The 26,304-nt window shown below is 41.7% G+C and overlaps 2 protein-coding genes across 5 annotated transcripts in view; one reads left to right on the top strand and one right to left on the bottom strand.

Annotated features, from left to right (window-relative positions):
• The first annotated feature begins 43 nt into the window (after nucleotides 1–43).
• Nucleotides 44–1,771, top strand: nkx6.3 (NK6 homeobox 3). The gene is made up of 3 exons (XM_064936416.1): nucleotides 44–459; nucleotides 1,218–1,383; nucleotides 1,541–1,771. The coding sequence occupies exons 1-3, from the start codon at nucleotides 44–46 to the stop codon at nucleotides 1,769–1,771; spliced, it is 813 nt and encodes a 270-aa protein (XP_064792488.1).
• Nucleotides 1,772–4,589: 2,818 nt separating this feature from the next.
• The window catches only part of LOC135514101 (inositol polyphosphate-5-phosphatase A-like), a 57,296-nt gene continuing 35,581 nt past the window's right edge, over nucleotides 4,590–26,304 (bottom strand). For 3 of the 4 annotated variants that reach the window (XM_064937309.1, XM_064937306.1, XM_064937307.1), the window contains 12 exons: nucleotides 16,712–16,775; nucleotides 15,973–16,076; nucleotides 15,677–15,729; nucleotides 14,969–15,088; nucleotides 14,770–14,854; nucleotides 14,572–14,667; nucleotides 14,400–14,474; nucleotides 12,410–12,483; nucleotides 12,187–12,298; nucleotides 12,021–12,089; nucleotides 11,857–11,916; nucleotides 4,590–10,725 (listed from right to left, as the gene is read on the bottom strand). In XM_064937309.1, coding sequence (XP_064793381.1) covers nucleotides 11,875–11,916; nucleotides 12,021–12,089; nucleotides 12,187–12,298; nucleotides 12,410–12,483; nucleotides 14,400–14,474; nucleotides 14,572–14,667; nucleotides 14,770–14,854; nucleotides 14,969–15,088; nucleotides 15,677–15,729; nucleotides 15,973–16,076; nucleotides 16,712–16,775 — 894 coding nt within the window. In that variant the 3' untranslated portion in view covers nucleotides 4,590–10,725; nucleotides 11,857–11,874. The remainder of the gene's footprint in view (nucleotides 10,726–11,856; nucleotides 11,917–12,020; nucleotides 12,090–12,186; nucleotides 12,299–12,409; nucleotides 12,484–14,399; nucleotides 14,475–14,571; nucleotides 14,668–14,769; nucleotides 14,855–14,968; nucleotides 15,089–15,676; nucleotides 15,730–15,972; nucleotides 16,077–16,711; nucleotides 16,776–26,304) is intronic. The other variant, XM_064937308.1, reaches the window with a different exon arrangement.

The raw sequence follows: 26,304 nt of genomic DNA, 5'->3' as shown, positions 1-26,304 counted from the left end.
TTGTTAGGTGAGTTGGTGAAATCTAAAAGTGGAGGCACTTCTCATGGATTCCAACATACCGGGGTCTTTTCTGTTCAACAACAGCCTGAACCAGTTCTCCTCGGACTTAAAGGCACCTGTGTGTCAGTACTCAGTGCCCAACTCCTACTACAAGCTAAACCCAGGCCTGAACAGCCAGCTGCAGGCAGCAGGCACACCCCACGGCATCAGTGACATCCTCAGCCGTTCCATGATGGGTGCTACCGGCACTACCACCCTGCTCTCTGGATACCCTACCATGGGGGGCTTTGGCACCGTGGCCACCCCGGGGGTCTACTACAACCGTGCAGACTATAACCCCTCACTGGGCGGCTTCACCAAGCCTGGCGCTGAGTGCCCCGTGAAGGGTCGCAGTGGCAGCTGCTGGGTAGAGAGTGGGTACGAGTGGAGAGGAGGGAGGCAGCAGTGCAATAACAGTGAGTAACTCCGCACTATAGTCACTTAAACATCACATGACTCACACACCAACTGACTGAGGCATGGCTTATATCACCCATCCATAATACTCAGAGAACTGTATTATTAGCTAGATTCTTATCATGTTTTTTCTCAAAGCTTAAACAAATGAATATATTTGGTGTAAATTACTTTGTAACTCCTCTGTTTAATTAAAAAACAAATATCTTAAAACATTTGAATAACTTTTTAAATCCAGGTTCTGTTAGTTAAAGGTGTAAATATATTTTTGTATAAAGTGTATGGCAGTCTATTGTAATCTATAATGTAATTTTATGTGTCATTGTTTAAATACTAGTTATCACTAACCATTCAGTCTTTCAGTTAAAATAGTGTACATAGAATTTGGCTGACTCATTCACTTAACATACAAATATCTGGAATCTGATTACATGCTATACAAGGATAATGCTGCATAGGTCACATAAAACATTTTAAGATGTGAAAAAAGTTTGTATTTTATATATATTATATATATATTATATCAGATCATCTCTGCAATACAAACACACAAAAAATACAGTACAATTGGTTGTATATTCATTTTTATTCCTCCAATATGAGTATTTGACTAACTACTACTAATATTTTACAGATATGTAAAAATATCTATGTAATTGACCATCATTATTTACCTCACTATTTGTATGCAGTCTCCAAGTGACGTAAATTGAAAATAAGTGTAATGTAATAAGTGTAATGCATGCTTCATTTCCAGACAGTGGGCATCTAGAGGATATTTCAGGCAGGAAGAAGCACACCAGACCTACATTCAGTGGACATCAGATATTTGCCCTGGAGAAAACCTTTGAGCGGACCAAGTACTTGGCCGGGCCAGAGAGAGCTAGACTGGCCTACTCTCTGGGCATGACAGAGTCACAAGTCAAGGTAAAGCAAAAGTCTCCATATAGACAGATCTAAATGCATCCACTGACTATACACTTCATCTGAATTAATTTAGTAAAAAGGATTACAGTATTGTATAACTGAATGTATGCTGGTTAAAATAAGAAATCCCACTAAGTAAAGAAATTCTTTAAATCAGGTGTGGTTCCAGAACCGCCGTACCAAGTGGAGGAAGAAGAGTGCCTCAGAGCCCAGCTCCACCCAGGCGATGCGGGGTGAGCAGGGGGGGGAGGCCTCGGAGAACGAGGTGGAGGATGAGGAGTACAACAAGCCTCTGGATCCCGACTCGGACGACGAGAAGATACGACTGTTGCTGCGCAAACACCGCCGGGCTTTCTCTGTACTCCGCCTTGGACCACACCACGTCTGACACATGAACACGAACGCTGCCACACACACACGCACACAGACACACACGCACACAGACACACAACTAAATATTCAAGCATGTTCAAAATAAGGCAGATTTATAATACAGTAAGTTTAAGGAGAAAAAGGGGAACGGTTCACGTGAAGTGATGCCTTGACGTACCATATTTGTAACCATAATGGAAACAGAGGGAAGATGTTACCATTAAATGATGGGTGAAACAGTTTAAATTGAAAATAGAATTCACCAATGACTTTCAATGAGGCAAATGGTTAACTGTTATGTAGGAAGCCCATCATGACCTATTATCCTCAGCTGCACCATGATGGTTGCATTAAACGTGAAAGGAAATAGTTTCTCATGTGTACATACACATTATAGCAGACCAAAGCTAAATATATATGTAAACCATGGATAATGCAGTTGACAGTACCTGTTTTATTTGAGTAGAATAAACACTTCAGGTCAAGGACTTTTTATTTCAGTTCATCAAGTTAATTTGCTCGTTGTACTCTTAATATTGAATGTCCATTTGAACTTGTTTCAGTCAACTGCTGTACTATGAACACAGAATATTTCTATTATTAACTCTGATTCATTTAATTGAGAGCCTGGCAATGCTGTTTTTTTTATTTTTAACACTGGCGTTGAGGGTACACATATCAAGAGAAGTCTTGACCTTTTATTTTGACTAATGTGTTAGCTAATGTCATGCAGACATGCAAGCTTTCATGACATTTGAGGGTTTCTGCGCATCCAAATTAAGTTGCATAAGGATCATGTAAATGAATGTTGACATTTTTAATTGTACAATAAATTATTGTGAATTATTTATTGAATACAATGGTACAATGATTGTGTCATGCCTTGGTTTTTCAGTAATTGTTTTCATATAAAAGACAACAATCCTCAAACAAACAACTTATACTGTGCTGTATCTGACATCTAAACAGACATTGAAGTCTATATCAGCAATAGAGTTGTTAATACATTAAAAGCGACAGTTTAGACAGATGGTGGGTAGAAAGGCACAATCATTGAGTAGAAGTGAGGGGTCAAAGGCCAATCCCAAGGTGATCTATGTAGTTACAAGGGTGCTGGAATTGGACTGGCTGAACTGTTCTGTGTAGAAGACAAAGCCATCAGACCCATCCACGCCATCACAAAATCAATGCTACTTTTCTATTTCATTCACTAATTGAATATCTCTCACCCCTGGCCCCTGCAGCTCAGTGCTGTTTGTCATTAGGACAGATGCTACGGAAGTGTGTGAGGGTGTGCCCAGCACCAGGGAAAATATGCATTGTGCTTGTTGTACTGTTGAAACAATTATGCAATTGTTGATAGTAAAACATCAACAAGATGCTAGTCTCCCTAGGCAGACGGGTTGCCTCCCACAATGTGAACAATGCTCCAGGTCTGGGATTTCTGAGACTAACAAGACGCTAACGTCAAGAGTTAGGTCACTCTACAGTTGAGGATAGAGATATGTTAACAGCAACAGCATACACACTACAAACTTTGAGAATATAACCATATGAATATACTATACCAGACACCTTTCTACTACTAAAAGTTCTATACACAGGAGAGAAAAGGCAGGGAAACCCATCTCTGAGAAAAGCTGAAGAGCAACATTGATATCAGTCTTGGCATGGTTGGGAAACAAAGCATGTGCTGTATCACTGAATCTAGGAAACTCTCAGAACACTTCAGTTCTTGTGCAGCTTCGTATGAAAGTGATTTTTTTCTTTTCTTTTTTTTTTCCGAAGAGCCCAGTTCTGTGAAACTGCAAAAGCTCTTCATAAATGAGACTTGCATATTCATGGAATCTGCTTTACTTAAATCTTTCAAAATCTAGGCCAGGACAGGTCATTTCCATTGTTTTTGGTGCGCATTTTATATTTGCTGACTGCAGACTGTACTTTTTCTGCTGATTATTTTGCCTAGCACTTGATAAATCCAAGGCAACGGTATTGCATCAACATTTATCCTCCAAAATGCAATAATTGTGAGGATCGGATTTAGAGCAACTCACAATTTCAGTTGGTTTTTCCTTTCTGGAGTTTTAAAGGGTATTGATCGAAACAACTTTCCCAGTTCTGACCGTCCGAAACAGCCAGCCCATTCCACCTTGAGAGGGCACGTTTAATATCCCATCTACTTCACACAAAGTCCTATCAATACGCAGCCTCACTTTCTCTCTCCAACCAAAGAGGCAAGTCTCAGGCTGGGCTGGATTCTCAAACCATAGAATGGGAATAAATAACATGGCCATAATAAGTGCAAGTTGAGTGTGTAAGGTCCATGGACATTTAGCATGAGAATAATCAAATAAAAGTTTACCTATTTCAGCATGACCTCTCCAAAAGTGATCTGTGTGAGTTCCTCCCTGACAGCAAGTATAACCCATTTTAACCCAGTTGATGGGAACTGTTTAAGGACACTCCACCACGAGCATGGGAGAGTCCAGGCATTCTCGTTTCATGCATTAGGCCTACATTAAAGGAGTGGTACGTCGTCGGTGGTATGTTACAAACCAGCTGCATCCAGTGTTGTCGATAAGCATTGGAGTGAAACCATACACAAAGAGCTTTATTTGAAATCACATGGCAATGGTTGTGTTATGCAGAGCACTGGTGTGACTGAAAGAGAAAGCCCAATAGTGATCAGAGTTACCTGCCAAAAGGAAAACCCTTGCACAACTCTAAGATAAATTGCAAGTAGAATGTCAACTGAAAAGAAACAAGCTAGTAGCTCTAAAATTGATATTGATTTTGCAGAGGTAGATTCTCATGAAGGGAGAGTTATACAGTAATGTAATTGCAGTGGTCAACATTTATTTAAAAAACTGGAAGCATTACAAGAATGTAGTGTTTGTTTGTGTTCGACCAGAAATGACAAACATTAGTCCACTCCATCTAACAATACTACTGGCCTCATGTTGAACTCCAAACCAAGAGCATTCCCCGGAGGGCATTATTAGAATATGTTGACCATACCATGAATCAACTACTACAAATATGTTATTGACAGGTGAGCCTTGCACTTTCCACGCAGACACATCAATCATTAATTGTAAACAAACGTAAGGAAATTTGAGAGGGTACAGATTAAAAGGATCTATACATTTGAACTAATGAATCCTGGTATTATCAGTTTACAATTACTTCACAGCAGATTGAGTGTAAATCAGTCAACACATACTACAGAGGAAGATTGATTACAAATTATGCATTTTCTACTTCAAAATATAGGGAGTATAACAGTAAAATAAATAAGTCATTAATATGCATTGATCATTTAAGTGCATTCTGAATAACATATACAACTATAAAATAATATGAAAACCATGATTATATATTAAAAGTCTTTGAATTAGTCTGTAATAAAACAAAATTATGCAAACCAGCCATCCATTTCATACAAAATACAGAGGATGGACAATGAACAAAGATCTGCTGCAGCACAAATCAACATAGAACACGGAAAATAGATCAAATCAATAAAATAACTTCAACCAAAATAATATAGTTGGTTTCAAGCTTAAAATGTTGTGAACTTTGCGTGTGTTTGTGTGAACATGTGCCTGGGTGTGCATGTGCCTGGGTGTGCATGTGCGTGCTTGCATGTGATTTTGTGTGTGGCTGTGGTATCAGACATCCATTCCAGACACATTCATTTAAAATAATTGTATGGTAAACAAGTTATAGTGATTTGGCAGAAGTTAAACTGATCACAGTAACTGAAACAGTAAAACAATAGATGAGCCTTTCCACGAAATGAGTGCCTTTTGCGTCCATTTGATATTTTAAGAATAGATGATGCACAAATATTTAATTTTAAAAACCAGTTATATTCAATGAAGTGCCCTTAAATATAGACCACACAGATATTTCAAAAAATCAGATGAGTAAAGACTCTCTAAACGTCTTTCTGTGCACCCTCTGTGACTTCTAGAAAGATTAACCCACTTACCCCAACACTTCTCCAAGTTTTCACCATCATTGTAAAGCCCAAGCTATTTTGTTGCTTTGACAGTAATTTCTGAAGATAATTTATTTAATGTGATTAGTAATTCATTTATGTCTGTTACTCATTTTAAGGCCAACCCTGTTATGTGAACTGAACTCTTCATTTAATATGGTTAAACGACTCCTTTTTAAATATATTTTTTCCAAAACAAAAATGAACATTAATTGTCAAAACAGTGTAAAAGCAGGTGAGCTGGTTCTACTCTTTTTGTCCGTTTTCTGGTGTTTTGTGGTGGAGAACTGAGCGGGTCGAGAACACGTCAACCCTGTTACCCCACATATCGACAGTCTACATTTTTTTTATTAAATTTTTTGGGTGAAGCTTGCATTCAATTTTCACTGTTGAACACAACAAGCTTATATTCCCCGTCACAAGGGGATTTGCGGCTGATTTACAGTGGCAAGAAAAAGTATGTGAACCTTCTGGAAATACCTGGATTTCTGCATAAATTGGTAATAAAATTTGATCTGATCTTCATCTAGGTCACAACAATAGACAAACACAGTCTGCTTAAACAAATAACACACAAACAATGATATGTTTTCATGTCTTTATTGAACACACCATGTAAACATTCACAGTGTAGTGTATGTGAACCCTCCACACATAGTTTTGTATGTTCCATCCAAACAACTCAACCGTAGTTTAATCTGTCCACAGAATATTTAGCCAGTAGCGCTGTGGAACATCCAGGTGCACTTTTGGAAACATAAGACGCACAGCAATGTTTTTTTTGGACAGCCGTGGCTTCTTCCATGGTGTCCTCCCATGAACAACATTCTTGTTTAGTGTTTTATGTATCGTAGACTTGTCAACATAGATGTTAGCATGTTCCAAAGATTTCTGTAAGTCTTTAGCTGACACTAAGATTCTTCTTAACCTCATTAATCATTCTGCACTGTGCTCTTGCAGTTATCTCTGCAGGATGGCCACTCCTAAGGAGAGTAGCAACAGCGCTGAACTTTCTCCATTTATAGACAATTTGTCTTACCGTGGACTGATGAACATCAAGGCTTTTAGAGATCCTTTTGAAACCCTTTCCAGCTTTATGCAAGTTAATAACTTGTAATCTTAGGTTTTCTGAGATCTCTTTTGTTCGAGGCATGGTTCACATCAGGTAATGATTCTTGCGAAGAAAAGCAAACTCAAATTTTGTGAGTGTTTTTTAGAGGGCAAAGGCAGCTCTAACCAACATTTCCGATCTCGTCTCATTGATTGGACTCCAGGTTAGCTGACTCCATTAGCCTAGGAGTTCACATACTTTTCCCAACCTACACTGTGAATGTTTAAATGATGTATTCAATACAGGCAAGAAAAATACATTAATTTGTGTGCTATTAGTTTAAGCACACTGTTTGTCTATTGTTGTGACTTAGATGAAGATCAGATCAAATTTGATGACCAATTTATTTAGAAATCCAGGTAATTCCAAAGGGTTCACATACTTTTTCTTGCCACTGTAAGATTAAATTGTCAACCCTGTTACTTTATTTGGCACTTAATAGGCGCTTTCTATAGTAATTGTTTTATTAAACCTCTTGAGATGTTTGTGTTTTTTATTACGTTGACCATGTGCTCTTTATGACAGAATGTTAAAATTAGGCGAATGCATCATTAAAAACAAAATAACATTCAGCCAGTTCCCCTGAACAAGATACATCTCTATTAGCACACTCCTCATTTCTCTAAAAAGATGAACAAATATTTGGAACTTTGATGAGCTACTTTAAAGGACTAGCCCATAGTTTGTGGAATAAAGCACTTCATGGTAACAACGTAGCTGCGTACCACAGGCAATACGCATCAGAAATGAAAACAGACTACATAACTGCCAGCTATCATGGTGTCCTGACTTAATGTCCTGTAGAGTAGGGACTAACCTTACAGTTGAACCATAATAAGTTTGTCCATTACATGGGCCCACCCCATAATATGTCAATGTACAACCCGCCAGAGAGCACACCCAGCAGAGTGGAGTAGCAGGCAGGCAAAGCCCAGTGACAATCAGTATTCAGCAGCATATAGATGTTATATTTTAGAGTCTGCGGGAATCCAAGTTAGAGGTTCGATGGGGAGGGAGGGCATTTCCGTTTTTCATACTGACCTGATGGGCTCCCAGCCTGAATCTGGTCCCACTGGTCTTTTACATGATCTTATTGATTTAAGCTGAGTTACAACCATAGTTATGGAAGGAGGTTAGGAAAAGAGACCTCAGCGTGGCATTTTTTAAAAAGTAGACTGTTCGAGGGATGAGCTGGGATAGTATGTACAGTGCATTCAGAAAGTATTCACACCCCTTTACTTTTTCTATATTTTGTTGTCAGAGCCTGTATTAAAAATAGGTTACATTTAGATTTTGTGTCACTGATGCACACACAATACCCCATAATGTCAAAATGGATTAAAAAAAAATAATTCTTATGAAATTAATAATAAATGTAAGGTTCAAATGCCTTTAGTCAAATAAGTATTCAACCCCTTTGTTATGGCAAACCTAAATAAAAAAATAAAAAGCAGACGCTGTCAAATATCCCTTTGAGTATGGCAAAGTTATTAATTACGCTTTTGATGATGTATTAATACACCCAGTCACTAAAAAGATAGAGGTGTCCTTCCTAACTCAGTTGGAGGAGAGAAAGGAAACTACTCAGGGATTTTTGTGATTTTGGTTGTGATATGAGAAAACTGACGATGGATCAACAACATTATACTCACTCCACAATACTAATCTTGTCTCTATGGTGGTGCCACAGGGTTCAATTCTCGGGCCGGCTCTTTTCTCTGTATACATCACTGATGTCGCTCTTGCTGCTGGTGATTCTCTGATCCACCTCTACGCAGACGACACCATTCTGTATACTTATGGCGCTTCTTTGTGCACTGTGTTAAAAAACCTCCAATCAAGCTTCAATGCCATACAACACTCCTTCCGTGGCCTCCAACTGCTTTTAAATGCTAGTAAAACTAAATGCATGCTCTTCAACCGATTGCTGCCCGCACCCGCCCGCCCGACCAGCATCACTACTCTGGACGGTTCTGACTTAGAATATGTGGATAACTACAAATACCTAGGTGTCTGGTTAGACTGTAAACTCTCCTTCCAGACTCACATTAAGCATCTCCAATCCAAAATTAAATCTAGAATCGGCTTCCTATTTCACAACAAAGCATCCTTCACTCACGCTGCCAAACATACCCTCGTAAAACTGACTATCCTACCGATCCTTGACTTCGGCGATGTCATTTACGAAATAGCCTCCAATACTCTACTCAGCAAACTGGATGTAGTCTATCACAGTGCCATCCGTTTTGTCACCAAAGCCCCATATACTACCCACCACTGCGACCTGTATGCTCTCGTTGGCTGGCCCTCGCTACATATTCGTTGCAAAACCCACTGGCTCCAGGTCATCTATAAGTCTTTGCTAGCACCATAGCTGGGTTGTGTTCCGGAGAATGCACGGCTCTCGTACGGGAGTTGCAGCGTTGAGACAAGACTAACTACCAACTGGATACCATGAAATTGGGGAGAAAAAAGGGTTAAAAGGTATTTATTTTTTATAAAACACAAGGCCAAATCTACACTGGAGTTGCTTACCAAAATTACATTGAATGTTCCTGAGTGGCCTAGTTACAGTTTTGACTTAAAACAGCTTGACAATCTATGGCAAGACTTAATAGCGCCTGTCTAGTAATGATCAACAATCAACTTGACAGAGCTTGAAGAATTTTAAGAGGTATAACGGGCAAATATTGTACAATCCAGGTGTGCAAAGCTCTTAGAGACTTACCCAAAAAGATTCACAGCTGTAATCGACTTTTACAAAGTAGTGACTCAGGGGTCTGAATACTTACATAAATGAGATGTTTCTGTGTTTCATTTTCAATACATTTGCTAAAATGTATAAAAGCATGTTTCACTTTGACATTATGGGGTATTGTGTGTAGATGGGTGAGATTTTTTAAAATTGAATCCATTTTTGGAATTAGGCTTTAACACAACAACGTGAAATAAGTCAAGGGGTATGAATACTTTCTGAAGGCACTGTATGTACTGGTGAAATGTATGTTTTTAACAAAAGACAGCACAACATGAGAATGCACAGAGAAATGTGTATTATGCTACTGCTCTATTCTGAAGAGGGACTCAACCTGGCCAAACATGCTGACGGTGCATTGAAATACTGTAGTAGCTTCTGCTTATTGTGTTTCTGAATATTTGATTTAAGCATACTTATATTGATAGTAACCAGTTAAAAGTTAGAAAATAAATAGGTAAAATGAAAGACTACTAAAATACAACTGAAAAGCATGCATGCATATTCCAGTCAGGGATGTCAGAAGGAATACTTCACCGTAGACCCTTGACACTTGAAAACCGTTTGATCAGCTGAAGTTAGGGTATTTACTTGGCAAGATGCCAGTGTGTGTGTCCTCACATGTCTCTTTAATCCCATTGGGACAGACCGGTGCCCTCCATGACAAGACCAGCAGTCCCATTGTCTTTTCGTTGGCCCTATTCCTTCCAGCAAACTGCCACACATACTCTGGTTCCAATGGTCAAGCACTGAAGGTAGGACTCCGGAAAATACCCTGCATCTTTGTGTATTTTGGGGTCAGACGATTTAAGATATATGGCCGAGCACAGGACAGAGCAAATTGTCCGTCAAAAAAAATCCATAATGCTGATGATCAAATCTGTGGTGATGTCACCCAAGCCATCAATAACTTGGAGTCAGAGGAGAAGAGAACATGAGAAACCTGGTTGGGTGGATACTGACTGACTGCATGTACATCAGGGAGAGGCTGGTTCCCGTGACTGGCTAGGAGCTGTTCTGTTTATCCTCTGGTACAGATAGTGGAGTGGGAGTGTGATGGTGATGGCCAGTGGGACTTGTGTTGGATAGATATTGGCTTACCTAAAGGGAGAAAAGTTAATACACTCTTTACCATCCACAAGGAAAACATAACATCTATAAATAATTTGTTATTTCAATGTGTAAATGAATGATATAAGATTGGTTAAAGGAGTTACAAAAAAATAAAACATAAAAGTCCAAATTGGGTGAAATCCTACTGGATTCATAGATGGAACCAGGAGAGGCATGGCAGACCAGATCATCACATATTATTTGGAATGCTGTCCATCTCGTTGAAAAGCTAATTGACAGGCCTAAGTTCTTCCGATGCATAAAGCAAAGCCAGTTCAGAAAGGGAACCTGAGTGCATCTAATTAGATGCTAGTAACAATCCTGCTTACCTTATTTGGCGTTCCATTTAAACTGACAGGTTCTGTTCAAACATCCTACTGCTGCTTGCTGCTACTGCTAGTATGCGTTTGCTCCCACCACCAAACCAGCTTCCACCTGTTAGGTTCTGTTTTCCTGCTGGTGGATTGGTATAGCCATCCACGCTCACTGCTTGTAGGTCATTTTATATATTGATGCTTTGCTTGGGCTGTGAGCTACCCTGAAGTAGCAGAGCCTATATCGCCAAGACTTGCATTATTAATTCTTTAATAAATGGTTAAACATATTTTTATGTGGCGTTTCCTTTCTGAAATGGCTTTCATCACCTTTAGATCCTCCTGAAGAGGAATCCTCATAGAGGAGAGAACCATCCTATGAAAAAGCCATATAACAGGCAGCAAAACAAAATCACGGGCGTAAAAATGCCAATACACTGCTCTGCACGATGCATGTCTCTCTGGCCGGCGATCTGTCTGGTAATGAATGAACAGAGGTCCCACATTGGGCTTGGTGTAGCTACACACAGTGACAGAAGAGAACATTCTATAGACATAGATCAACAGAAGTGACATTAAACTACATTATGCACAAAGGGGACAGTTTGTCCACAGAGCCACTTCATCTTAGTTCATCCCCACAGCACTCCACTGGACCAGCCTGGCCTTTGGCTCTCTGGGGAATAAGGCCCAGGAGCTGGAAATGATTTTGGCCTGTAATCGCTCTTTCAGAGTGACCCCCTGGTTATGGTCCTGTATACCTACACAACATATACTACACACTCACTAGCACATATACTCTTACCATTGAGCGGGATCCTTGTCAATGGCCATTCGTCTTCAGTGCAAAGGACAAGAAAACAGGCTAGGAAAAAAGGAGCAATACACAATGGTACATAAGTTTCCTTCTGTTTATCAAGGGCCATTTTCAAGACCAGACATGTTACATTATATTTAAAAAAACATTACCTTGTGGTCTCCCATGCAGACATTAGGGCCCATTGTGTTGTAGACAACACTGCTCGCTCCCTCATCTCTCTAAAATGAAGCACACAGCTGTTTAATAGGCCTGTAGAACATGGATCTATGGTAAATCCATAAAGTGTGGATGGCAGAGTGTTGCCAAGTGACTCACCCTGTGAATGATATCCTGGGCAGTGTGAGACATGAGAATGCGGTCACACCAGGAGGGGCAGCGAGTGTTCATGTACTGGGTAGGTTTAGTGTAGTCCTCACAGTATGGGTAACTGACAGACAGACACACAGCATGGCAGTTATAGAGTCAGCAGTAACACTCCTTAGGCATAGTAACAGGGATTGATCGTAATAGTGCCAGGCCTGCCAGGGATGAGGCTTACCTGGGTGGAAACAGAATGTCTTCCTCTGTAATGACATCTTGAAAGGCTGAGATCTCCTTGTCATACTTCAGAATCTGAGGGATATAGAAGGATTAACAATTACTGGAGGTCTGAAAACATGGTATCTGCAAACCATAAAGATCTGCATAATGTGAATATTCAATTTCACCTAGAATTCACCATTACATGAACAAAAATATTTAAAACGCAACATGCAACAATTTCAAATATTTTACTGAGTTACAGTTCATATAAAGAAATCAGTCAATTGATCTAAATTCATTAAGCCCTAATCTATGGATTTCACATGACTGGGCAGGGGTGCAGCTATGGGTGGGCCTTGGAGGGCATAGGCCTATCCACTTGGCAGCCAGGCCCAACCACTTGGCAGCCAGGCCCAACCACTTGGCAGCCAGGCCCAACCACTTGGCAGCCAGGCCCAACCACCGGGGAGCCAGGCCCAACCACCGGGGAGCCAGGCCCAACCACCGGGGAGCCAGGCCCAACCACCGGGGAGCAAGGCCCAACCACTGGGGAGCCAGGCCCAACCACTGGGGAGCCAGGCCCAACCACTGGGGAGCCAGGCCCAACCACTGGGGAGCCAGGCCCAGCCACTGGGGAGCCAGGCCCAGCCACTGGGGAGCCAGGCCCAACCACTTGGCAGCCAGGCCCAACCACTGGGGAGCCAGGCCCAGCCACTGGGGAGCCAGGCCCAACCACTGGGGAGCCAGGCCCAGCCACTGGGGAGCCAGGCCCAGCCACTGGGGAGCCAGGCCCAACCACTGGGGAGCCAGGCCCAACCACTGGGGAGCCAGGCCCAACCACTGGGGAGCCAGGCCCAACCACTGGGGAGCCAGGCCCAACCACTGGGGAGCCAGGCCCAACCACTGGGGAGCCAGGCCCAGCCAATCAGAATGAGTTTTTACTCATAAAATGGCTTTTTTACAGACAGAAATACTCCTCAGCATGAAGTCCACCATAACAGTTTTCATTAGGTTGGGTTCATTTCAATCCTAGCCACATGCCCACAGCTGGCAGCATCCAAGTGATTGGGTCGGGTGCAGCTGAACCCAACCCAATCATAATGCCCATGGTCAATTTAGTTTGACATTCGATATCCATATCAGGCTATTTAGGGACCATCAGTAAATCACACAATATTCATGGGACAATATATTTTTTATGTCAATAGCTCCAAATTTCAACAACTTAAAAACCTAAAACCTACCATAAACTGTCAAAGTTCATATACAAATATTGAAAGCATTTAATGAGACAACTAAAAGATGTGCAACATGAAAATATTGTCCCATTTACATTGTGTAATTTATTGATTGTTCCCAACTAGCCCTAGAGATAAGCTACCCAATGTCAAACCAACTTTGCCACCGTTGCACACCAGCCGGCTGAAGCTAATTGGTGAAAGAAGTTGGCAAGCACTAGCTAGCCAATGTGACTTCAAGACAAGACCTGGTTAGACTGTTTCAAGTTATCTAGAAGGGTGAGTGACTAACTGTGTACTGTTTTGACAGAGTGAATGTACACACTCTTGCCATGTGCAATCACACACACACATACACACGAGACACCCAAATTAAACCACCATCACAAGACGTGTGGCTTCAGTCATGGCTGCTGCATTTCTTAATGACCAAGCCAAAAAATTAGGCCAAATCAGGACGTTCAGCCCCCATTTAATGAAGTATTTTCTGTGGTTGTTTTCGGTTTAGAACTGGTAGGGACGGGAAAGCGAAATGGGCTCCCGAGTCAGTTGGATACTGAATGCATTCAACCGAAATGTGTCTTCCGCATTCAGCCCAACCCGTCTGAATCAGAGAAGTGGGTGGGTGGGGGGTGGGGGGGGGTGCTGCCTTAAACGACATCCACGTCATCGGCGCCAAGGCATTAATGATCGCTGTCAAGGCAGCTAGTGGTAGCCCATGAGATTAATATGGGTGGGGTTGATGTGTACAGTAGATAATGTTCACACCGCTCTGCCGTTGTCCTCTGTGAACACTGCCTGGTGCAGGTAGGCAAACATCTTGGTCTCAATATGGAGAAGAACCTTGAGATGGAGGAACAGGGGATAGAGTAAACCTCCGAATCTGAATAACAACAGGGAAACAGTAGGATGGAAGAAGTTGATGGGTGTGGAGACTCACCTTGTGGTCATTGTCCTTTTGCTCACAGATAATTTTTTCCACCTCATTACTGCTGTCCTTCGTCACTGTCTGCACCACTGCTGAAGTGGACAAGTTCTGGAACACACACACAGTTTGGTCAACTAAAACTCAATAGTCATCTAACCATTAGTAAAAATTCTCGTGAAATTCTTAAGGAAGTGTGCCATGTAATAATACCTGGACCAGGCTAAGGGTGTCCAGGCGGAAGTTGAAATCCCCAAACAGGAAGAAGGGGAGTGGGGTGTAGCTGCTGTCTGATATCCTGGAAAGAAACGATAGTGGTATTAATCGAAGTGGGCTCAATGCAAAAGCCTTATATATCTCTCAAGTAGTTGCACTTGAGTTGTTCTCCAAAGCTGAGAATGGACAGGCCTACCTGTTGATGACATATCTCAGGGCCTTCTGGCGGTTGTCTGAGTAAATGGAGGGACTGGCGTTACAGGCAATGAGGTTGGAGGCATCATGGAAGAGGTGTACGTTGACTAGATCCAGACCCCTGCCGAGAGCACACACATGCACGCACGCACGGACGCACACACACACACACACAAAGTGAGAAGTGGCAGGCAGATCTATGAAAAAACTAAATTATTGGGAAGATATTTGTTATTGTCTTCTATCAAATCTACACGTGTGTGTGTGTGTGAACTGTTCAGTGGTAGTTATGAAGAGCTGACTTATTAGTGAGTGCACTCGACGTCCATGCTAGTCCACAAAGAAACACATTTGTCTCCTGTGCCAAGCATTAACTCCTTTTCTGCTGCTGCCACCTGAACACAATTAATGTGCATACAACTGGCAGGCTGTGTTTACTTACAGGGTGACCTTGTAGCACTCTGCCCATGAACTCCTTTTGTCTAAGACCCGGTGGTAGTGACACAGGAGGGCAAATAGTAACTATTGTGCAGAGGAAACCGAGGGTGTTTGCTGAGCTTCAGCTTCAACCACTGCAGTAGCAGTGAGCAATGGGCTGACAGCTGGCTGTGACTGTTCGAGCAGCCTCTCTCTGTGGGTCCCTGTCTATTGATGAGCTGTGATAGTAGACAGCAGAGTAGAGTAATGTAGAGTAGAGTAGAGCACGTACTGGTTGTGAATGATCCACCGGGTCCTCATAAAGCCCTTCCTAGACCATTTGAACTGCAAAACATATCACACAACAGAAGCTATACCGATGAATGTTTTGTATGTGAAATGTTCAACAAATAGCACCATTTAACTAACTCATTGGAGGGCCATTCTGGTAATTATTGATTATTCAATACAATTTGTCTCATATCCCTGTCAGATTGGGCAGACTCCCCCTTCAGCCCCTATAGACCCATTTGTCCCAACACATCCCGGCCCACCCTGACCTCTCCCAGCCCAGACACACACACTTACATCGGGCCAGAAATTCTTCAGGAATTTTTCTTTCTCCACTGTGGTTACTTCATCCAGGGAGCCTACATACTTGTTCTGTCCAGACACTGCTTTGAAATCCTTAACTGTGAGGGGGAGAGAGGCGTGGAAGGGTAAAATAGTGAGAAAACATGCAAACACTAATCAATAAAGTGACGTTCAGCTTATAACAGCACCATATGTGATCAGAGAACCTATAATCAGGCCATTAGGCAGTGTTTGGTCACTGTGCACTGATCTGACTGGCGACACAGAACATGGCAGGCCTGGGATGTTAATGGCTCTTCCATAAGCCTTTTCTGAAGAGCTTTTTCCATGCCTAACGTGACTGGACTATGCAACAAGAAAATAATACATCCCACTTTCAATTCAGATTCACTGATATGTCTGGGCCAAAAGAGGTGTCCATCCCCCGACGGCATTCAAAAGATGATCAGACACGTTGTATAAAAATACAGACAGGAATCTCCAGACTGACATACACAATTGATCTTGCTTCCTCCTAAACTCTTTTGTGCCAAACTCTAATTATATTATAATCATGATATATTACAAAGGGCCAAGTTTGCACACCAGGACTGATGCAGATGTTCTGAAATTATCGCCATGTGCAGGGCCTGAATGGAAGTGATCCATCATAAGGTGATAACAAAGTGTCATTAATCTTTTGTTATTCAAAGTCAATAATGATGTCATACAGATATGATTGTAATGTCCTTACCATTAAAATCATATTGGTAGATGTTTTTCAATGACTTATGGATGAAGTACATGCTTCCCAAGGCCTGTAAGGACAAATAATAAAATACAAGCTCATTTAAAACAATCGCTGAGAATGGCAGTTTGCTGCATTGATGATAGTATAGAGTTTGATTTAAGGTTGCAATTTTATTATGTACATTAGCTAGTACAGTACAGGTAGACAGATTTTTTTTCCTGTTAGTGAATATAGAATGTCTGATTTTCCAATATTGCATCCTTCAAGAAATACCTTGTACAGTTCTCACTTATAGTTTGAATCCATGCCAAATAGTTATTTCAGTTTCAACATTATCATTTCTTGCGAAACAGCTTCATTCACTTTGACATGCTCAGGAGACATGCTAGACCATGTTGGTCAGACGCAGCAGTGGTAGAATACAGACATAATGACTTAAAGAAACAACCCAATGTCTGAGTCATCCAACATGATCTGATTCTGATTCCATTATTATCATGAACCATCCCAATCTATAGTAGATCTAGTCTCCTGCCACACACACCCGGCCTTCAAACCTCCCCTTTTTCAAGCAATTATATTATGCTCAACTCACTCTTCTCCACAGAAACATACAGTCTTACTGCAATAACATGTACATAGTACACACTCAAACGGGCACACGCACATATACACACACGCAAGCACACAAACACACTTTAGCACCTAATCATCCCTGACATGGGCTGACAATTTTGATTGTACTAACTGCCTGCTTCAATGATCTGATTAATCAAACCCTGAGATCAATAAAGACAGAAAATTAAAACAATTTAAAAGGTATTAAGCAGTACGGCTGCTGACTGCCGACTTGGCGGCTGCGACTCGGGGACGGAGAAAAATATGGCGGCACCCAGAGGGTCTCAGGCGTGACGGCAAGAGAGATCTCTCCCTGAAGAGAGCATTCATCTTCACTGCCAGAGCAATCCTCATTTAATGGGATGGAGCTGTCCCTACTCCAACTAGCCCGGGTGACCAGCGATTAGGGACAGACCTGTCCATGTTATGTTAGAGGAGGAAGGGGGGTTAGCTGGGGGTTAGTAGAGAGAGAGGGGGTACGGACTAAACGGAGGGTCTCGCAAGGTCGATCTAACATCGACTAATTAAACTGAATCCCTTGGTTATAGCAGTTATTAAATTACATCACATTTTATTTTGCTTGAGCATTAGCTCAATTTTGAAGAAAACATGGTGGCAGTTTTAAGAGTGGTTACCGACCTAAGAAACCTTGTATAATGTATTGTGTATATATAGTGAAGGTATCAGTAGCATTGGATGTTTTTGTTGTTGATATTCTTAAAACCATAAAACTGTTTTATGACTGTAAAAGTCTGCTGTACCTTTTCTCAAAAACCTTAATGACACACACACACACAGAAAGGTTCTCCTCCACATACTCTGCCAACCACCTATCTTCATCAATCAGGTTTGTGCACAGTTTAATAAAAAACTATCGACTTACAAGTGATTTTTTATCAAAACACCATTTGTACAGGGAATGCCTGCATGCCTGCCTCCCTCCTCACAGCCCCTTTGAACAGAGACCCCTCCCCCCTATCCCTCAGCCTCTCCTGGCCAGGGAGCTGATGATCCACAGCCAAAGAGAAACAAATTGAAAATCAATGTGGGTGGCACAGGAGAAATGAGAATGAGGCATTGGGGGCCGCAGCCCTCTTAGGGCAGGAGAGGAGGGGCGCAGACACTCCAGCACAGCGGAAACATAGTCCCAACTGTCCGCCACTCCCCTCAGCCCTTATTTATTGTTTACAAATGGCCTGGGATCAATAGTTTTAATCTAGAGTTAAATTTATTGACTTTGGCCTGTCTCCCCACACCTGGCCATTGACTTTCCCCTCCACTTCACACACTCTTGAGTGTAGACAGATCCATTGACCCCCACTGTCAGGGCTCCAGTGTTAGGGTCTCACCTGGGTGGGGTTAGGGTTAATCACACTGTGCACGTGATAGGGATGGACCCTCCCAAGACTGGATTTATGCAACAACTACTGTGTTGACCTGCCAGACCATTAGGAACCAGGCTCTACTATGACAGTTACAATGTGGCTCAGAATTAAAAAAATGCTGGCAAACAGTCCTTATTCCAGGTACAGAGGCCATTGGAAAGGAGGCTGGAGATAGAGTTGGTCTGAGAGCTGGCAGTATGACAGGTGTGGAGATTGAGACAGCGTCCATGACCGAGACAGCCTCCTACAGCTCTATAATGGCAGTTTAGTGCTGTACTGACGCACAGTCATATACTGTAGTTACATTTAGAGAGAGGTGGGGGGGCCAGAGGATAGAGCCAAAACCAAGTGTATAAACCAGCCTTTAAACACATGGCCTCTGTGTGTACTCACACTTTGTAACTTTCAGAATATACAGTTCATCATACTATAACTTTGAGAAACATTCCCACCCACATACTGTCACGTTGCAATGAACTCTACAAAAGGATACAACAGTTAAGTGTGTTGGTTTTTCTATTCCTTTCATAGGTCAAATATACAAGCTCAGCATGTAACCCAAGGTCCTGCCTACACACGGAGATCAAAACCAGACGGAGATCACAGACGGAGATCAAAACCAGACGGAGATCACAGACGGAGATCAAAACCAGACGGAGATCACACACGGAGATCAAAACCAGACGGAGATCACACACGGAGATCAAAACCAGACGGAGATCACACACGGAGATCAAAACCAGACGGAGATCACACACGGAGATCAAAACCAGACGGAGATCACACACGGAGATGACACACAGAGATCAAAACCAGGGAAACATCCAACTGGAATTTAGGGAAAACCAGGGAATTTGTTGAAAGTTCCAGGAATTTTGCAACCCTAGGTCAAACTATACTGAACAGACACTGTATATAAAGGCAACAAGCAACAATTTCAAAGATTTTACTGAGTTACAGATCATATAAGGAAATTTAAATAAATTCATTAGGCTCTAATCTATGGATTTCACGTGACTGGGAATACATACAGTGGGGCAAAAAAGTATTTAGTCAGCCGCCAATTGTGCAAGTTCTCCCACTTAAAAAGATGAGAGGCCTGTAATTTTCATCATAGGAACACTTCAACTATGACAGACAAAATGAGGGAAAAAAATCCAGAAAATCACATTGTAGGATTTTTAATGAATTTATTTGCAAATTATGGTGGAAAATAAGTATTTGGTCAATAACAAAAGTTTATCTCAATACTTTGTTATATACCCTTTGTTGGCAATGACAGAGGTCAAACATTTTCTGTAAATCTGAAAATCCTACAATGTGATTTCCCCCCCTCATTTTTCTGGATTTTTTTTCCTCGTTTTGTCTGTCATAGTTGAAGTGTTCCTATGATGAAAATTACAGGCCTCTCATCTTTTTAAGTGGGAGAACTTGCACAATTGGTGGCTGACTAAATACTTTTTTTTGCCCCACTGTATATGCATCTGGCTGGTCAAAGATAACTTGTAAAAAACCAGTCAGTATTTGGTGTGACCACCATTTGCCTCAAGCAGCGCGACATATCCTTTGCATAGAGTTGATCAGGTTGTTGATTGTGGCCTGTGGAATGTTGTCCCACTCCTCTTCAATGGCTGTGCAAAGTTGTTGGATATTGGCGGGAACTGGAACACGCTGTATTACACATTGATCAAGAGCATCCCAAAGATGCTCAATGGGTGACATGCAATGTTCCTTCTAAAAAAATGTAGCACTGAGCTAATTTCTGGTCTGCTGAGTACAAACTTGAACATTGTGAAAATTCTGTGCAACTTCCAGTGTGCGTTTACTGTGAACACTGAGGCTGTACCCATTTTAAGTTACAGTTTTAACTGTGGCCAAGTACGCTACTGTGACTTTTTGGTCATAATGTAGGCCTACCAGAGTGGCCCATCATCAAAAACAATGGAGAAAATGCATCCCATAACATTTTAACATGGAAATCGCTGTTATATCATTCAGCATTCAGTAGTATCCAATTTGTGGTGTTTAATGTAAGCCTACATTCCATGACACTTAAAAAAAACATGCAGGGCTTGATATTAAACTGTTTATCCACTTGTCCTTCAGACAAGGAGATGACTGAAAATGTTATTGTGTTGTTTGATGCAAGAAACCACTTTACAAAATAAAATACCATTACTACAGAGAATCAGACAAATTATGCTGCCATCTGCCCATTGGCTACAACACTGCCCCTTTAAGACAAAAAAAACAATTTACCTGACTTTTCAAAGATGTCTAGAAATGTATACGTTTTGTGCTCTTGTAGGAAGTAATCACTCCCCTATTGCTGACTACAAATGATCTAGAACTGGGCTAATAACTCACTAACAAGCAAAGGATATGAACAAAATGTGCACACGTGGCTACATGCAGCTCTCGTTTTGATCTCAAAACAAGCTCATCTACTCACGACCGCTCATGCTGAAAACACAGTCCAGTTCAAAGTAAATGGCACAGATCCATATTTTGCAATGGTCTATTTGCATATAGGCCTACTGCAGCTCTGATTGTTTATGCCGCATTGTCTGCGTAGAGTATGAGCTGAGTAGTGCGTGTCAATGCAATAGAACCCTACTCTGTTCTGCCTACAACAAAATCTCTTGCATAGTTCATTTTGTTTTGGTATGTTGCATTGAAAGTGGCTAATATTGAGTTGATTCGATCACAATTGCCACAGTAAAGGGAAACGTTAACAGTGTTAACCGGAAAAACTCTAGAACAATGGTCACCAAACTTTCCTGAGTCAAGCTCCCTTGGAGTCAAAATTCAAGCCGAGATTGTAGTAGCCGGGCTGGCAAAACACTGGATCACTGCTACTCTAACATCTGTGATGCATGCAAGGCCCTCCCCCGCAGTCTGCTCGGTAAATCCGACCATGACTACATTTTGCTTCTCCACTCCTATAGGCAGAAACTCAAACAGGATGTACCTGTGACGAGGACCATTCAACACTGGTCTGACCAATCGGAATCCACGCTTTAAAATTGTTTTGATCACGCGGACTGGGACATGTTTCCGGGTAGCCTCAGAGAATAATATAGATTTATACCCCGATTCAGTGAGTGAGTTTATAAGGAAGTGCATAGGAGATGTTGTTCCCACTGTGACTATTAAAACATACCCTATCCAAACACCATGGATCGATGGCGAACAACCGTATTTAACCATGGAAAGATGGCCGGGAATATGGCCGAATACAAACAGTGCAGTTATTCCCTCCGCAAGGCAATCAAACAAGTGAAACGTCAGTATAAGGACAAAGTGGAGTCGCAATTCAACGGGTCAGACAAGAGACGTATGTGGCCGGGTCTACAGGCAATCACGGACAACAAAAAGAAAACCAGCCACGTCACAGTCACCGACGTCTTGCTTCCAGACAAACTGAACACTTTCTTTGCCTGCTATGAGGATAATACAGTGCCACCGACGAGGCCCTCTAACAAGGACTGCGCCCCCCCCCCCCCCCCCAAGGCCAGTGCGAGTAAGACATTTAAACGGCACAGACGGCATCCTTAACTGTGTCCTTAGAGCATGCGCAAACCTGCTGGCTGGTGTGTTTACGGACATATTCAATCTCTCCCTATCCCAGTCTGCTGTCCCCAAATGCTTCCTGTCCCCAAGAAGGCAAAGGTAACTGAACTGAATGACTATCGCCCCATAGCACTGACGTCTGTCATCATGAAGTGCTTTGAGAGACTAGCCAAGGATCAAATCACAGCCACCTTACCTGTCACCCTAGACCCACTGCAATAAGCATACCGCCCCAATAGGTGCACAGATGATGCAATCGCCATCACACTGCCCTATCCCATCTGGACAAGAGGAATACCTATGTAAGAATGCTGTTCATTGACTACAGCTCAGCATTCAACACCATAGTACCCTACAAGCTCACAATAAGCTTGAGGCTATGGGTCTTAACCCCGCCCTGTGCGATTGGGTCCTGGACATCCTGACAGGCCTCCCCCAGGTGGTGATGGTAGGAAACATCATCTCTACTTTGCTAATCCTCAACACAGGGGCCCCACAAGGGTGCGTGCTCAGCCCCCTCCTGTACTCCCTGTTCACCCATGACCGCGTGGCCATGCACGCCTCAAACTCGATCATCAGGTATGCAGACGACACGACAGTAATAGGCTTGATCACCAACAACGATGAGACAGCCTATAGGGAGAAAGTGAGGGCACAATGTGGTGTCAGGAAATCAACCTCTCACTCAACGTCAACAAAACAAAGGAGATGATTATGGACTTCAGGAAACAGCACAGGGAGCACCCCCGTATCCACATCAACGGGACAGCCGTGGAGAAGGTGGGAAGTTTCAAGTTCCTTGGCGTACACATCCCGGACAAACTGAAATGGTCCACCCACACAGACAGTGTGGTGAAGAAGGCGCAACAGCGCCTCTTCAAACTCAGGAGGCTGAAGAAATGTGGCTTGTCACCTAAAACCCTCACAAACTTCTACAGATGCACAATTGAGAACATCCTGTCAGGCTGTATTACAGCAGGAAGGCCAAAAAGATCATCAAGGACAACAACCACCTGAGCCACTGTCTGTTCACCCCACTACCATCCAGAAGATGAGGTCAGTACAGTTGCATCAAAGCTGGGACAAAGAAACTGAAAAATAGCTTCTATCTCAAGGGCACCAGACTGTTAAACAGCCATCACTAACACGGAGAGGCTGCTACCTACAGTTGAAGTCGGAAGTTTACATACACTTAGGATTGAGGCATTAAAACTAATTTTTCAAACACTCCACAAATTTCTTGTTAACGAACTATAGTTTTGGCAAGTCGGTTAGGACATCTACTTTGTGCATGACACAAGTAATTTTTCCAACAATTGTTTACAGAGAAGATTTAACTTATAATTCACTGAATCAAAAGTTTACATACACCTTCAATCTCAGTGCCTCTTTGCTTGACATCATGGGAAAACCAAAAGAAATAACATTTTAGACCTCCACTAGTCTTTTTCATCCTTGGGAGCAATTACCAAACGCCTGAAGGTACCACATTCATCTGTACAACCAATAGTACGCAAGTATAAACACCATGGGACCACGCAGCCGTCATACCGCTCAGGGAGGAGATGCGTTCTGTCTCCTAGAGATGAACACACTTTGGTGCAAAAAGTGCAAATCAATCCCAGAACAACAGCAAAGGACCTTGTGAAGATGCTGGAGGAAACAGGTACAAAAGTACCTATATTCACAGTAAACGAGTCCTATATCAACAAAACCTGAAAGGTTGCTCAGCAAGAAAGAAGCCACTGCTCCAAAACTGCCATAAAAAAGCCAGACTATGCTTTGCAACTGCACATGGGGACAAAGATCATACTTTTTGGAGAAATGTCCTCTGGTCTGATGAAACAAAAATAGAATTGTTTGGCCATAATGACCATCGTTATGTTTGGAGGAAAAAGGGGGAGGCTTGCAAGCCGAAGAACATCCCAACCGTGAAGCACGGGGTGGCAGCATCATGTTGTGGGGGTACTTTGCTGCAGGAGGGACAGGTGCACTTCACAAAGGAAGGAAAATTATGAGGAAGGAAAATTATATGGATATATGTAATATATATAATATACAATAATGTAATATACTAACTGTACTAACTATTACTCTTGTTAAAAATATGAAATGGTATTACATTTGTTGAAGAGCACATTCATCACCTGCACATCTGAATCCAGTATTTTATTGGTATATTGTAATTTCTTCGCCACCATGGCCTATTTATTGCCTTTACCTCCCTTGTCTTACCTCATTTGCACACAATGTATATGACCTATTCTACTGTATTATTGACTGTCTGTTTGTTTATTCCATGTGTAACTCTGTGTTGTTGTATGTGTCGAACTGGCCAGGTCGCAGTTGAAAATGAGAGCTTGTTCTCAACTAACCTACCTGGTTAAATAAAGGTGAAAAAAGAGCACATTATGACCTGTTTAGGACTTGAAACTCAAAATTAAAGACTTGAGACTTGACGGTCTTGACTTGAGACTTGAGTGCTAAGACTTGAGACTTACTTGTGACTTGTAAAACAATGACTTGGTCCCACCTCTGCTTTCTGCACATGTCACGGTCAGTGTGAATCGGTGTGAATCGGAGTGACTTGACACAATGCTGGTCAAACAAGATGTAGCTACAAACAAAACGGAGTTAAATGATTCCAGTCTGCCATGACGCGTTTATCCATGTATATGGATAAGAGTCTAGCTACATTTTCAGATACAAGTTTCTAATTTTGTCAGAAATGCGTTTTTATTGCAAGTTAAAGTGTACTGTTATTTAGCTAGCGAATGTTAGCTACCTGGCTCGTGAGTTAACGTTACATGTATGACCTGTGTAGTAATATTATTCAAATCAGAAATCTATTTGCATTGCTAGTTATAGCCTAGTCAGTTAGCTTTAGCTACCTGCAGATTCATACTACATCTATGACAATGTTTGTATTGGTAGTAGTATGAGTTGGGATTGTGCCGGTTCATTGTTTAGCTAGCTAGCTATGTAGCTAGCTACATGTCTAAACAAAATACTCCACTTCGATTATTACACTACCCATCAAATTAGCCAGTGGTGATTATGGCCATCTATTGTATTTTATGAACATGTGTACATGTCTAGACAATAGTGACCCATCCGCTTAGCTAGATGTGGCTGGGGGGTGGTAATAGCATTTCCTTCACAAGACCCATCAATTTAGACAAGTGTGTCGGGTAATAATCTAATAATTATAAAATATGTATCAAATATTTTGATCTGGACACTTTCTTATTTTGATATTGCTATTATGCAAGTAACCATCTCAGTGTACCGTTTACACCATCTGTATCCTGTGCATGTGACAAATAAACTTACATTTTATTGACATAGTATGTGTTTACCAGATGGCCTCACATGTGAATCCTTAAAGAGATGGGAGGGGCTAAGGCTTAAGAGGGTGTGAACGATGCAGAATGGGTGTAGACAAAGAAGAGCTCTCCTGTAGGTGTACCAAAACATTCAAGGGACATTTTCTGAAAAGTGGGGTTACAAGTTGATCAACTTTCAAAGCAAAATTACTTTCCCATTGTTCCTCAACTGCCGTGTATGACATACCATTTTCTAGCTCGGCGTCTCTACATTTATCCAATGTAAAATTTGAGAAATTAAGCTTTTTGTGTGTATGGAAAATTTTATTTTTGCTCATGAAACATGAGACCAACACTACATGTTGCATTTACATTTTTGTTCAGTCACCCTAGTTTCAATGGTCAAATAAACTGCGAGACCCTAAGTCGATGATAAACCTGAGCTTTCCGGTGGGTTAGGGTCCACCACCATTGACTGCCTTCATGTTGTTGAAGCTTGGTCCTCAGATTATACTATTGAGAAAAGCAGATACTTATATATTTAATGACAAGCTTTTTGTAAAATAAATATGGCTACCCTGTCTATGTAATGAAACAATAATGTAAAGCCTCACCCTATGATCATGTTTAAAATACTCATATCATGTTCAACAAGGTGAGTGTATCAGGCGTGCTTGAAAAGAAATGTCAAATT

The sequence above is a fragment of the Oncorhynchus masou genome, chromosome 25 (assembly GCF_036934945.1).
Source record: "Oncorhynchus masou masou isolate Uvic2021 chromosome 25, UVic_Omas_1.1, whole genome shotgun sequence".
In the NCBI taxonomy this organism is placed as follows: domain Eukaryota; kingdom Metazoa; phylum Chordata; class Actinopteri; order Salmoniformes; family Salmonidae; genus Oncorhynchus; species Oncorhynchus masou.
The sequence above is the reverse complement of the archived record's forward strand: the minus strand, read 5'-3'. Positions and strand labels throughout refer to the sequence as shown.